The 14688-nt window shown below is 44.6% G+C and overlaps 1 protein-coding gene across 2 annotated transcripts in view; it reads left to right on the forward strand.

Annotated features, from left to right (window-relative positions):
• SORL1 (sortilin related receptor 1) overlaps positions 1-14688 on the forward strand; it is a 1341481-nt gene that overhangs the window by 783379 nt on the left and 543414 nt on the right. For both annotated transcript variants that reach the window (XM_069614318.1, XM_069614319.1), the window contains exon 30: positions 4227-4361. In XM_069614318.1, the coding sequence (XP_069470419.1) occupies positions 4227-4361 (135 nt within the window). The remainder of the gene's footprint in view (positions 1-4226; positions 4362-14688) is intronic.

Raw genomic sequence — 14688 nt, forward strand, 5'->3', positions numbered from 1 at the left:
GAAATAATGTTCCATGAGAGACAGACAAAAAGGGATAACTATTAACCCTTTTCATTACTTTATGGAAGATAGTTTGTACTGGGTCTGTGAATTTAAAATGATTAATAAAGTCAATGGCAACTTTACATGTTCTGGGAGGCAGTAGACGGTGGCAGAAAATGGAGTTTAAAGTGGGAAGTCTGAAAAAGACAAACCTGTGTCAATGCACTAAAGTGATGATGCCTATGTAGTAGGTGAGGCTCCACAGTCTATGGACACAAAAATGTAAAACACACGTAAGAGTGGGGGGAAAAAAGGCACACGCTCTTACCAGGTGAAAAAAATAAAAGGCCCAGTACAAAAGCAAATGGACCAGATTCTGCCACTGGGCAGACTCCAAGGCAATCGACCCCACGGCATGCACCTTAGAGGACGTGCTCTCCTCCTCTGTGCACCTTGCCCACTCGGGCGTGCAGGTAGACACCTGCTGCACATACCTCGCAGCCATTGGGGCTTACAGGAACTCGGAGAAAGGCATCTTCTCCTCCTCCAATCCTATCGTCAAACATCTGACGGGACTCGCAAGGCTCTACCCGCCCATCATGATAACGCACCCCATGTGGGAAATTAACGTAGTCTTGGGCACCGTGGCGCACAAACCGTTCGAACCAATTGCGTCCGTGGACATCACTCTAGTCCCCATCAAGACTGCTTTACTAGTCGGCCTCACCTCGGCTCATAGTCGGCGAAATCCAGGCGCTGGTCGCCTCAGAACCATATATTACCTTTCACAAGGACAAAGTAGTCCTGTGGACTCACCCAGCATTCCTGCTCAAGCGTCTGCTTTCCACTTGAAAAAGGAAATAGTCCTTCCTACGTTTTTTCCCGATCCCAAGGACGAAGCACAGTGTGTGCTGCACTGCCTGGATGTCAGGCGTGCCCTGATATTCTACTTGGCCAGGACCAGGGCTTTCGCAAATCGGACGCCCCGTTGTCAGTTTTGGAAGCTCACAACCAGGCTATCCAGCTTCTAAGGCTTCCATATCCCGCTGAATGGTCTTTGCCATCAAAGAAGCGCATGCGGGCCAGCACAAGCCGCTCCCGGCCAACATGCATGCCCACGCAGTCAGGGCCAAGGCAACGGCCCTCACATTCCAGCGCCATGTCCCTGGGCAAGGGATAAGCAGGGCGGCCACTTGGGCCTCTCCCTTGGCTTTCTGCAAGCATTACTGTTTGAATGCCGGCTCTAGATCTGATGCAGCTTTCAGACCCGCGGTTCTCAGGAACCTATTTGCTTAAGGAGGGTCTCCTCTCCACCCTGGGGCTACAATCAGTTATAATTGCCCATAAATTATGGAGGAAAGAGCATGGGACGTAAGAGTAATTATAAGTTACTCAACGTAGTGATTAACATACTCTTAGTCCATAGTCCCCTTTCCTCCATATGTCCCCCCAACCCCCCTAATACTGGTGTCATTAGACAATGTAAAATCTATTGTCGACGCGTCATTGGGGACTGAGGTGTGGCGCCACGTGCCTCTAAATTTAAAGGGGAAGGTTTTTTCTGGTGAAAAAGGTTCCGTCTTCCGTCCCTTGGAAGGGATGCCCATACAGTATGGAGAAAAGGGGTCTATGGACTAAGAGTACGTTAGTTACTACGGTGAGTAACGTATAATTTATTGGTTCAGGTCCCGCAACATGTAGCAATTACTTGCTATGTACACCAAAATAACATCATAAGGATGGGAAACCAAATTCAACAGATGTTAGTCAGGCAGCAGGACATCCACAAAGTAAACCGCGCTAGCCAGTCGTCGTCTTTACCAATTACTCCTTCTTTTTAAATGTCCATTGTCAGTTGTGCCACATTCTTGATAGCTATGGGGTTCTGGAGCGCTAAGAGCCTGAGCGCATGGAATTCTTTGCGTATGGTGAGAAGTTCATGTTCAGCTGCCTTTGAGAGTTCCATCAAGTCTCAGTGGCGCAATGTCTGTGTTCTACCATTTCCTAATTAGGACTGAGCCATAAATAATGGTTTCTGCACAACTGTTTGCCAAAGAGAGCTTTGCCCGAAGGGTGGCAGTGTTGTGCTAAAATCATTCTGTCTCTATAATCTTGCTTTACCGTGTCTATTTGATCGACTCCAGCCAAAGTGCAACCTTCATTAAGTTAAAGTTGTTATACTTTCTCTGGGACATGGCTCTGGGAGCTTCTGCAAACTTTACGTAGTCTAATCAATCGGAGCACAACGACTCGTCTTGTCTTTAAACCTCTGGAGTCTATCATTTTATGTTGCGCTTTCTTGATGTCACTTTGAATACTTCGTTCTCGGAAAGCGTGTTTGCTTCCCCTTCGCTCTAATTAGTTCCTGCGCGACTACTGGCCTGTGGCCGTGTAAAATGCTGAAACTTTGGAATGTGTGCCTTTCAGCGAAATTCTGAATGCTGCATTCTGCTATGCAGTGATGGGGGTGTAATTCATTGTGCGAGAATAAATCTCAAAGCCAACGTGTACTGCATTGAGCTAATGTAAAATGATGGTTATCATGTATTCAGCAGGTCTGTGTGTCTGTGTGTGTGTCTGTGTCGGCCTAATCAACCCATGACTACTGGTGCTCTGCCTGCCGAAGCATGAAGCCGTTTTACTAAATGGGGCTGCTTGCCTTATCATGGCGCACTTTTCTTAGTGTGACCTTCTCAGCTTATACTTTTGTGCAGGTTTGGGACGTTTGCAGAAAAAAAATGTACCCCTGTTCTGATACTCTCCTACAGCATAATACAGCCCATTTGCAAGTAAATCGGCGCAGTTGTCTATTTTAGATGAAACGCAACCAAGTATTATTACAGAGAAACTTGCACTTTCAAAATGCGGTGCAAGTATTCAGGGAAAGGAGAGGAAGTGTTAGGTGTAGAAAGATGCACATGGTCTTTTGTGTAGCATGCAAACAAGTGAATTATGACTTTAGTGCTGCTGCAAAAAAGCTTTAGATGTTATCACAGAAATGTTTTTGCTTCTCTGACAGTATTTGGCTGTTTAGTGCCTTCTGCCCATATAGTATTATTGTAAACCGACAGTGGAATTAAACATGTTGTATATCGGTAAACAAGGTTGCCTGGACTGTGAGACCATATACCACTTGTGGCGATTGGCATAGCTGTCTCCACAGTTGAAAGGGGATAGTTGTGGGGATTGCATCAGGATGTTCAACTGCCCCAGCCTTGTGGCACACGGAACACAGGGGTTTATATCTGGTAGCATCACCCACGAAGCGGGCATGAAAGTGAATTTGTATCAATGTGCTTTGATTGTTTATTTTCTTTTAAAATATTTACTACTGCTAATCTTAAATGAAAGTTGTTTACTTCATACAGCATTCTCCAAATGTTGTTCTCTGGCCTGCTTTAAGTGCACCATACTGAGATAATGTGAAGGGCATTGTGGTCCCTCTTCTCCACTATCTGTTCTTCTGTATTGTGAAGTCTCTGAATTTAGACTGTTTTTCTCCTCACTGCAGCTATACACGCCACCTTGAGTTCTTGAAGCTGAGTTTGCATGCATGCTTTCACTGTCTTAAAACATTAAGCAGACGGTTTTTTGTCAATTTTTCACAAGGCCTCAAAGGTGTTTTTTTTTAATGTCTATTGCATTTTTGTACTTTTTGAGGCTTCTCTTACCTTATTGTCCCCTTTTCGGGTAAAGAATTTGAACAGTTTTCAACTCATAAGTGGAGATTGCGGTTTAATTATTACAGAGGAAAAGTACATATTTGAGTCAATATATATGAAAACATTTTTGAGGCCTTGAGAAAGCTGAAAGTAAAACATGATGGCCTTATGTTTTAAGACCTGGTCTAAAGCATAGACAAATCCAGCAATTGAAAAACCTATGTACAAAATGGTGTCTACTTTGGAACCTATATAACCTTTGTAGATATCAACATTAAATGTTTTCTCTTTTTGTTTTGAGTAACTCACTAAATTAATGTTGTCCTTTATTTGCAATAAAAGTTGTTTAACTTATGTATTTTGAAAAACTCTTAATTCAACACATTATTTGAAAATAGTCTTGTATTCTTGCAAAATGGACCGTTCTACTGGATATATAGGAGCCTTACCTTGGATGGTTTGCTAGCGTCCCCATCTCTCACATCACACGTTGCCACTTTACTACAGTGGGTGTTTTAAAGCACTCATTTATAAATGTATGCCAAACGGAACAGTTTCATATGCCAGTTTCTTCATTGACAGACATTCCAACAGAAGCCCCAAGCTGCACTAGATATTACCAGTTCCATTGTAGGAACGGGCGTTGTATCCCATCCAGATGGAAATGCGATCGAGAAGATGACTGTGGTGATTGGTCAGATGAACAGGATTGTGGTGGTAAGAATTACACTTTTCATGTCATGATACACCACTCAATATTTGTTTGCCACACTTTGCTCCAGCTTTGTATTTTGTTCATTGCTTAGATGTTTGATAATTTACTCTTATCAAGGACATTGAGATGGAGGGAATAACCCTCAGTTTTTCTCTGTTTTGTGGGATATCAGCAAGGAAGCAGGTACCATTGAATGAGGTATGCAACTTGCTGCAAACTGTCACTGTATCTGTGCTTGCTGACTTTTCCACCCTCCTTTGATTCAGGATCTCTTATGGAAAAAAACATGTTAGGGGGGGGGTGGACCATACCCCCCCTGTTTGCCATCCAAGCCCTCCATTTTAACACCAAAGGGTGGGGTGAGGCATGGCCATGGAGGAGAGATTAAAACATAATTGCCAGTTGATCGGGGAGTGTGATGATGGGGTGTTGTGGCCTCTCTTCTATTAAACCTGTATATCAATGATTTAGGGGCATAGTTGCAGGGTGCTAGTGCTGATACCCCATGGTGGGAGGTTAAGGTCAACCTCCTGTTTGCAGAGGATGCAGTGCTCCTGTCACAAATTAATAAAAACGGTCATCAAGCTGTTGTGCTGGGTGAAACAGTACTTGTGCAATAAAGTGCCTTAAGATTGATAGTTCTTGAACCAGGATGATGGTGATTGGGATGAGATGCTTGTGGGAGGAGGGGGGCCACCACAAGAGGTTGAACATTGTTCCAACTGATTTGGAATAAGAATGTATTCCTTAGAATTTTGGAAATCCCAGTTAGTGAAGTGGGAGCTAAACCTCAAATAGTTAGCTAGGCAATCCTGTGTTTCAGCCAACTGTTTGGTGAACCTAGACTCTCCAATAATGGTACAGAGGTTGTAGCCAGAAGGCTGTGGGAGCCTGCCATGGCAGGTATCCTACAGACGCCGAAAAATCTTAAATAAAATCACTGCAAAGAATCTGACATTGCTCTTCTAGAATTTAGGCTGCAGCAGGGGTTACATTTTATAAGTCTTTTTTTTAGGAAGTGCTAGCCTTGAAAGCAGCTACATCTTTATTCTGGTTTAGGCACATTAGATGTTTTTTGGAGCTAAATAATTTGTGAGCTTTATGCATCAATTTCTTTGAAGCATATATTTCCTATTAAGAAATCCTGTTGTGGGGTGGTTACTGCAGCTAAACTTGAGTTAGCACTGTCGAATCATAGTCTAAGCCTGTATTTAAGGGCTCTGCAACCTTTGGATCTCCAGATGTTTTGGACTACTTTTCCAATCAGCCCCAACAAATAAAGTCAACAGTGAAGAATCATAGATGTTCTAGTTCAGAACCTCTGGAGAGCCACAGGTTCCAGACCCCTGCAGCATTGTGCTTTAAAGATCTTTAACATTCAGGAAACCTACCTCGATAATGTCTTTAGGAAATGTGCTGACTAAACATGGTATTCCCACTCAAGGTGATACATTCACCTTCCTTCTTAGTCGGGTGTATACAAAGTATTCTCATGAAGGAAGGTTAGTATTACAAATTAATTTGCCAGGGAAACATATATAAGGTTACAAAGTCATGAAAAATTGACCTAACCTTGTATCAAAATATATTCAAACATATCAGAATCTTATTAAGAAGTATATCATAAAAAAATCTTAAGATTTTAAAACACTAACATCAATATGACTTTAAAAATATATATGTATATATATATATTTCTTTGAGGCTTGTGGAATCTGCTTAGATCACATGCTGTGCATAGGCCGACATCTAGTGGAAGATGCAGAGTATTACAGTTGTTGTTTTCAAAATACAAAAAGGGACGTCAACAGCGCGTGCCAGAAACACTATCCCTAGTGTGAAAAAACACATCCCAAAGGGGCTTATGAAGGAGAAGGAGTCTAGAAGCACTCTACCAAGACGCCCCGTAAGGATAGGTCACTTTCCACATTTAAAGAAACGGTTCCCAGCCTCACAAGGTTTCTCAACCTCACAAGGATTCACTTAATTATGAAGAATATTCCTTACGAGGCCCAGGTACTCTTCATGTAAAGGACTCCTTAGTAGGCACTGTGACTCCTCAGGCTCCCACACTAGGCCCTATGTCCATTCCGAGCTCTGCCCAATGCACATGTGAAGACATAGATGGGGTCATGAGGAGGATGATCTTTATTGGGAACTTTTTTGAGAAAAACCCAAAAGATTTCCAAAGCATCCAAAACACTCCTCCTACTACAGCTGCCTCTGGCTCTCAAGCCACTGTAAATGCCCCTACTACTCGACCCCCCTCTAAGAGGTCTTGTCCAGATACCCTGGATATTCCACCCCAGGTGGACCCTTCCTATGTTGATCCCTATGACACAGACTAGGATGATGATACTGTAGATACTTATACAGCTCAAGAGGTCACAGAAGACAACTATGTTGACGATGATGAAGAAGCAGATATGTACAATACAGCCTCTCCCATCAGCCAATACCCCCTGCGGCTGATTCGTCTATTGCCAACCAATGAAGGCAGCTGAGCACTTTCAGATCGAGAAATAAGAGACTCAGCAGGACAAGGACTTTGAGGATATCCTGCGGGATAAGAAAGCAATTACAGTTCATTCCAATCCTGCAATCTGTCCAGAGAAGGATCCAGCCTTCTCTGGGAACACCAAACCAAATGTGTGCCGTTAACCCACGCATCGCCCAGCACCCACTGACCCCCTCTATATCAGAGGGCAACTTAAACCAGACTGTCTGCTAGTGAAAACCACAAGAAAGCGAGCCGGTACTCCATTAGCTTCTTCCGAGGCACCACTTGACAAGGAAAGCAAACGCCTTTACACCATGGGCACGAAAGTAGCCTCCTCTGCTGCCTTTCAGGCTAGGATAGCTAACAATACAACTCTCTTAGCTAGCTACAATTGTCATAAGTGGGACGAGGTGTCTGCACTACTATCATCAGCCCCTGAGCCCCTAAGAACACAATTGACCCAGGTAGCAGCAGTCTCTAGCTGCATTCTTAAAAAAATAATTTAGACGCCGTTGACAATGCGGGAAGGATTATTGCAGAAGGCACTATTATTAAGCGCCATGATTGGCTTTGCCAATCAGGATTAAGCAGAAGACTTGAGTAACACTGCTAAATATGCCTGTCGAGCCCAACGTCCTCTTTGGAAAGGCAGTCGAGGACTCCCTAAAGTCTGCGAAGGACGAGTGTGATACTTTGAAGTCCTTGGGACAGCTTACAGATAAACCCTCAGGCCAAAGAGGGAATAGTAATTTTCGTCGCTTCAGAGGATGAAATTCCCAGAAGGGTTCAGGGTATGGTCAAAACCAAGGGGCATCCTGGGGTAACAATCCAGGCCAAGCCTCACAAGATTACTAGAGGGGAGAACGCCAATCTTGCGGCCGGGGGAGGTCCTTGTTAAGATTGATTTCTGAACTCTGTCCTGGAGGGGCAGAGGTTCAGAAGGCCAGCTTAGTTTCTTGGAACAGGGTAACCTCTGGACAAGCCTAACCAATCAGGGTAGCGATCGTGGCGGTCAAGACTAGGTCTCAAGAGGGGTGAGGGTGACTGAAAGCCCGCAATGAGCACACAAAGCAAGGACACTTACAAATTACTCCAAGCAGGTGTTATATTAAAAATATAGACACATTTATTACAAGGCCTTTGTAACATTGACCGTAGCGAGAAATCACAATAAAACTCAAGTAAACCAACACATACCAATCAAATACAATATATATACAAATACAAACGAGTCTAATGAGTTAGATGCACGAAATGTGTAGACCACCTAGATGGGGAGGAAAACGGGCAGTGCGAATAATAGTTAGACCCAGTCCGCCTTCAGAGGCACCTAACTAAAGGGAAGTCCGAGCCCTATGAAGAGTGGAGCCTTGTGCTCAAAAGTACCTGCACACGCTGGTGCCAATGAGCAAAGGAGAATCTCTTCGAGGGAATCAGGCAGTTTAGTTCAATGAACAAATGAAGATGAACAGAGCTCTGTGACTCAAGCGCAGCCTCCACTGTGGGCAGAAGCAGAGCGCGAGTACGGAAAGGCGTTCTGTTAGACACAGCGGGGAAAAGCTATGGGCTACTGCAGGAGGGCGACCAGTTCCTAGCGTTGCTACTCACCGGTCCCCGATGCAGGCAGACCCAGGCTTCTCCGTGTCAGTTTCAGTGCTGGCAGGTTCACATAAGAGCAGGGGACGTCTCGGCGTCGTGTAGATTCCGCAGCAGCAGAAGTTAGAGTTGAGGATGTCCCAAACGCAGTGAACCCGCACAGTTTGTTACCACAGCAGGGCAACGGAGTGGCCGTGTGCATTTCAGCCCAATGTACACTACTCACTTCAGACCTGGGAATGACAAGTGTACAAATCGTGTGAGAGTGATAAGGACTCGTAATACAACACAACCTGACGGCAGTTACAGAGCAAGACTCCTGGGTAGGCTGGTCAGTCCACTGGATGGCCCAGAGACACTTCCGAATGCTTACGTGCAGGAGATGGTGAAGATGCCGAGAATAGTTGTTCCCACTATTCCAAGGGGTCGAAGTACCAGTACAGGCCTTCTCGTTCGATCAGAGGTAGAAAGGGTTTCACCAAGCGACAGCAGTGCAGAGGAGCAGTCCTTCAGCGGGTCACCAGCGATTCCTCAGTTCAGCCTCGTAGTTGCAGGATACTTGGCTCCTGTACTCCTTCGTTCGTGAGAACTCAGGAGATCGACATGGTAGTGGTGTTTCCAGCCCCCTCTTATCCACGGTTCCCTTCGCGCCAAAACGGAGGGGACCCAATGGGAGATCTGCTCACAAAACACTCACACCATACGTGGACCTATCACAGACCACGGTGGTCCCAGGCATTCACGACACACTAGACTCTCTGGCACCCAGGATGTGTATTGGGACCAGACATCCCAGCCCACATCCTGGAGGCACACACAAGGCCTGTAGAAGCCAGCGAAAGCATCTGTGTTTCGCAGGAAAGTACATGCCCAAATAAGGAAGGCCCCGGGACGGCTTGACCTGGGGAAGGTGAAGGGGGCAAGACGGTCAGCGGACAGGACAAAGAGCCTCGTGGTCTGGCCATTTTGGGAGCCAGGCCACCATTTTGGGCTAAGCGTGAGAAACGTGCTTAAATGCCAAAAGTAGCTCAAAAACACAAAGAAACGATCGCTGCCACCAGTCCCGTCCGTGATTCACTTGCACTGTTCATTAACAATCCAAAGAGAGTATCTAGGGCCTGTAGAAGGCTAGAGACCCAAGAGAGCAGTAACTTAGCTTACAATGCCATGTTGCGCGAAAGCTGCAACATGATAAAAGAACTACGGAAAACGTTTCCCGGTACTGACTGTCTTAAGGGCATGTCAGTTTCCCCGTAAGAATGGAGCGAAAGCCCAGAGGAGTGCGGCAGAAGGCTGCACTTCTCTGGCAAAGTCTAGATCACGGTGAAAACAACAGCAAAATGTTTAGGGGTTGCCACATGAAAATTACCCACAATTAAGAAATCTTTCCTAACAGTCCTCCACGTCTAGATGTGAAACACCACCTCCAAAACAGTGACTGCCTGCTTCAGCTGCACTCCCATGCCTCTCCAGTAGGAGGGAGTATTTCAAACTGCACCCAAGTATGGGAGGGGATCACCTAAGACAAATGGGTGCTATCCACCGTGGCGGGTGCTTACTGTGTGAAACTAATTCAGCGACCCCAGAACCATCCCCCATGCCAAAAGACGCACTCGAAGGAAGAACGCATCCTTCTCGAGGAAATCACAACGCTGCTCCTAAAGGGCGCAATCGAATTCATCCCGGCGAACCAGGTAAACAATGGTATTTATTCAACCTACTTCCTTGTGCCAAAGAAAGATCTAACCATGCGCCCAGTATTAGACATACACCCTGCAAACAAATACGTCAAGCCACAAAAATTCTGCATGACTACGCTACAAGAAGTAATCCCTCTGCTAAAGCGGGGGGACTACATGGCAACATTGGATATGAAAGATGCTTATTTTCATATTTCAATGTTCCCAGCGCACAGAGAATTCTTGCGATTCAAAATAGCAAACCAGCACTACCAATTCAAAGTGCTACCCTTCGGCATAGCTTCTCCTCCGAGGGTATTCACAAAGGTACTGGCGGTGGTGGCAGTGCAACTGCTCAGGGAGTCAATCCCAGTGTACGCTTAACTGGACGACTGGCTGATTACAGGGGCAACCCCCCAAATGTGCAGGACAAACATTCAAAGAAAGATAAATCTTCTCTTCCAATTGGGCTTCTCAATAAACTAGAAAAAATCAAGCCTAGTGGCAAGTACAACCAAACAGTTCCTAGGAGTTTTAATAAACACAAGGGAGGCTTTAGTCTTTCCCTCAGAGGAAAGTGTCCAAAATATGTTACTGAAAATACCACATTATCAGGCCGGTCGCATGATAAGCATACGCAATGCTATGCGATTGCTAGGCATGATGGCATCTTGCATTTACCTGGTGCCGCACGCATGCCTGCGCATGCGTCCCATGCAGGAGTGGTTGGCGAAACATTGTCTCAGGCAAGCAGTCAGTGGGACGATCTAGTGGTCGTTTCGCCAACACTGGTACGAAACATTGTCTGGTGGACAAGGGAGAAACTGTTAAGCGGCAAACCCTTCCACGATCCAGAGGGCAAGCAATGGTGACGACAAATGCCTCGCTTGCCGGGTGGGGGGGGCTCATCACCTTCATCACACGGCTCCAGGTCTGTGGACTCATACCATGGTGCAAAACCACTTCAACCTGTTAGAACTCCTGGGAGTATTCAAGGCCCTTCAGTCATTCGAAACACCGCTAACAAATCAGTTGGTACAAGTCCTCACCGACAGCACAGCAGCTATGTCTACATCAACAAACGGGGCGGGGGGGTGGAGTGGCACACATTCTCCATATCTGTCCAAACTAACAGATTTGGAAATGGGCACTCAAATGGAAAATATTCCTATGCTCACAACACGTTCCAGGGAAACTCAATATGTGAGCAGACTCACTAAGCAGAGATCCCCTACCAGATGAACACAGAGGTCGTAGACTAGCTCGTCTCTCAATGGGGTTACCCCAGCAAGCAATGCCCAGACTTCGCGTCCAGGTTTCCTCAACCTCGGTCTATGAACTTGGCAGTCGGGCTCCTGAGGTCATAGAGTTCAGACATCTTAACCTACCCCAAAGGTTATAGATATACTGAAGGAGACATGAAAACCTAACACTAGGCACTGTTATTTCAACATGTGGAGGCGATTTGTAGTTTGGTGGCAGGCTAAACAAATAAACCCCATAGAATGTACTCCAGCACACATTCTAAATTATATGCTCCATCTGCTAGATTCGGGGTTAGTCTTCAACTCTATAAAGGTCCACCTGGCGGCTTATCGGCTTACACCACGTCCCACAATAAAGTATCATGTTGGAAGGTACCAGTCATCAAAGCATTCATGGAGGGAGTAAAGTGACTCCATCCCATTTCTAACCCAGTGCCGGGATGGGATCTCAACGTAGTAGTCGCTAAGCTCATGGGGGACCCGTTCGAGCCTATGCATAAGTCAAGTCTTGAGCACCTCGACCTACAATACTGCCCTTTTAGTGGCTATTACTTCCATGAGAAGAATTAGTGAATTACAAGCATTGTCAGTGCAAGATCCTTTCTTTATCATACACAAGGACAAACTGGTTTTATGCACTCCTCTTTAGTTTTCCCCCAAGTTAATCTCATAATTTCACGTAAACCAGTCCATTGAGCTACCGGCTTTCTTCCAGAACCTCACCAGCTCAGCTGAGGTAAAACTCTGCACACTATGTAAACACGACCAGACCGCTAAGGAAAACAAATCAACTGTTTGTCTCCATAGCACCAGACAGAGGAGACCCATTTCCAGGAATGCCATCTCCAGATGGATAGTCAGATGTATACAACTGTCCTATTCTTTATCAAACAAGACACTGCCTTTCATGCCAAGAGCTCACTCGACAAGCCGCACAGGAGCCACTCTGACTTTCATTGCAAATTTCCCCTTAGACCGCATTTGCAAAGCAGCTACATGGAGCGCAATACACACTTTCACTCGGCACTACTGCATTGACACTCATTCCAAAGTAGATAACACAGGTGGGACAAGCGGTTCTAAAACATCTGTTTGCCAATGAACCTTCTCACATCCTACCACCTTCTAACCCTCCTCGCTAATCACAGCATGTGATCTAAGCAGATTACACAAGCCTCAGAAGGGATACATTACTCACCGTAATCGCATTTCTGATGCTTGGATCTGCTTAGATTCACATGCGCCCACCCTTCCTCCCATGGAGAGAAGATGCATGGATGCTTTGAGCTTGTCTGATACATATCTGCTTGTATACACCTGTACTCGCGCTGCACTTCATGCTACCTCATGTCAGAAAACAAAACAATCTGAGGCACCTCGATGCGTGAAGGACCATGGGCCCATGGATGTCACACTAGGGATAGTATTAGTGGCACGCCCTGTCGACGTCCCTTTTCGAATTTCGAAAACTGTAATACTATGCAGCTTCCAATAGATGTCAGCCTATGCACCGCATGTGAATTTAAGCAGATACAAGCATCAGAAATAAGATTACGGTGAGTAATTATCTTATATACGCCGAGTGGAGCGCCAAACCCGTTGTACAGTAGGACGTGCCCCATTGCGTCCTGCCTCCGTTTTCTGTCCGACCATGTGACCTTTAAAAAAAAAAAAGAAACAAATCTATTTTGATTTGAGTCTAATTTTCATATTTTTTTTTTTGGTTTTGGGGCTTAATGCTGTGGAGATTTTCCTTGCCTGGAGCACAGTTTTACTTCCTCTTTTTTGGTCTTTATATTTACACAGTTCTTAATATAAATACAAAGTACAATTCAAAGTACAAAATCTAAAACAATAAAAATGTCAGTCCTACTAATCGGAGTACACTCTGTACATGTATTCCAAACCTTTTGTAATACATGAACAACAAATTGATGTTTTTGTTTTAAAATCTTAAGATTTTTTATGATGACCTTCTTAATACATTTTTGGTATGTTTTGAATATATTTTTGTCACAAGTTAATCAATTCTTTCAGGACTTGGCAGCCTTATGTTCTCCTGGCAAATTAATGTTTAATACTAACCTTCCTTTAGGAAATGTGCACCATATGTGCCAGATTTTGTCTTGCAATTTTCCCCCTGAAAACCACTACAGGGTGATGGGTCATGACTGATCCTCAGTGCCTTTGCTCACGTGGACAAGCCCTGGCATCTCTGGGCCCCTTAGTCTTTGCAACCACTATATTCCTCTGTCAGAGCATAGTTTGAACCCACATGCTTGAGGCCAGTTTTATTCATCTTCAAGAAGATGTTGTATGGGCCTACGCCACGGCAAGGTCAGTGCTGATTTTTGATATTGCTACCTATATCTGTAAGACTTGAAAGCAGCAGAAGTATGTCCAGTCTGGTGGAGGCCATGAGTGTAGCAGGACTGCGAGGAGCCTATTCCATGTCATGCTTTCTTCTAAAGAAGAAATAAGACATTTTAGTATACATATGGTCCAAAGAAACACTGATACACCTATATATTGTAAACATGGTTTATTTATATATACATGTAGGCCAAGATAAATCTTGTAAAAGGTAAGTACTATACTTATGGTATACACAGCAACGTATAAACTTATTTGGAAGAGCGGTGAGCAAGTCAAGGTGAGTCAACCCTAATGAAGCACATTCAGCATGGCAGTCTGCTAGTCTTGGGGATTAAACAAGGTTAGTTAGACTTTTATAATACAGTAAGTAATTCAAGGGCGCAGCAGGCCCTATTGGTCATAACCTACAGTGTTATTCAGTTAAAAGAATCGGCTAGTTATACCAACACTGTTACAATTATACACCTTGCACCATATGTAACCTTTCATCTGTTAAGATTGGATACAGTTGGAACATCGCTGTTATTTTCAAGAATACAGTTCAGGGATAGTGAAATAACTCATACTTTTTCAGAGGGGCATTCAGCTACTCGGGCAGAAGTATGAACACAGCAAGACTGTTTTAGAATGTATTAAGCAATTCAAGGTAAGCATAACCCAATGTTACAGTTTGAGAGCAGCAGCTATTCAAGGTAAGTAACCCTGTTGGTAGATAAACGCTTAGACTATTTCGAATACAGGAATAGACAGTTAATCAATGATACTTTTCAGAAGTGTAGAATACTATTCTAAGTTTAGTAAGAACTCCAGCAGACTTTTAAGAAAGGCAATCAGCAGTTGAACAGAAGTAAGGACCCATATACTTTTCACAGGAGCAGTATACAACTCTAGGACAAGTAAAAACTCTATTTTA

This window comes from Ambystoma mexicanum, chromosome 9 (genome assembly GCF_040938575.1).
Source record: "Ambystoma mexicanum isolate Mex_15411 chromosome 9, UKY_AmexF1_1, whole genome shotgun sequence".
NCBI lineage: Eukaryota > Metazoa > Chordata > Amphibia > Caudata > Ambystomatidae > Ambystoma > Ambystoma mexicanum.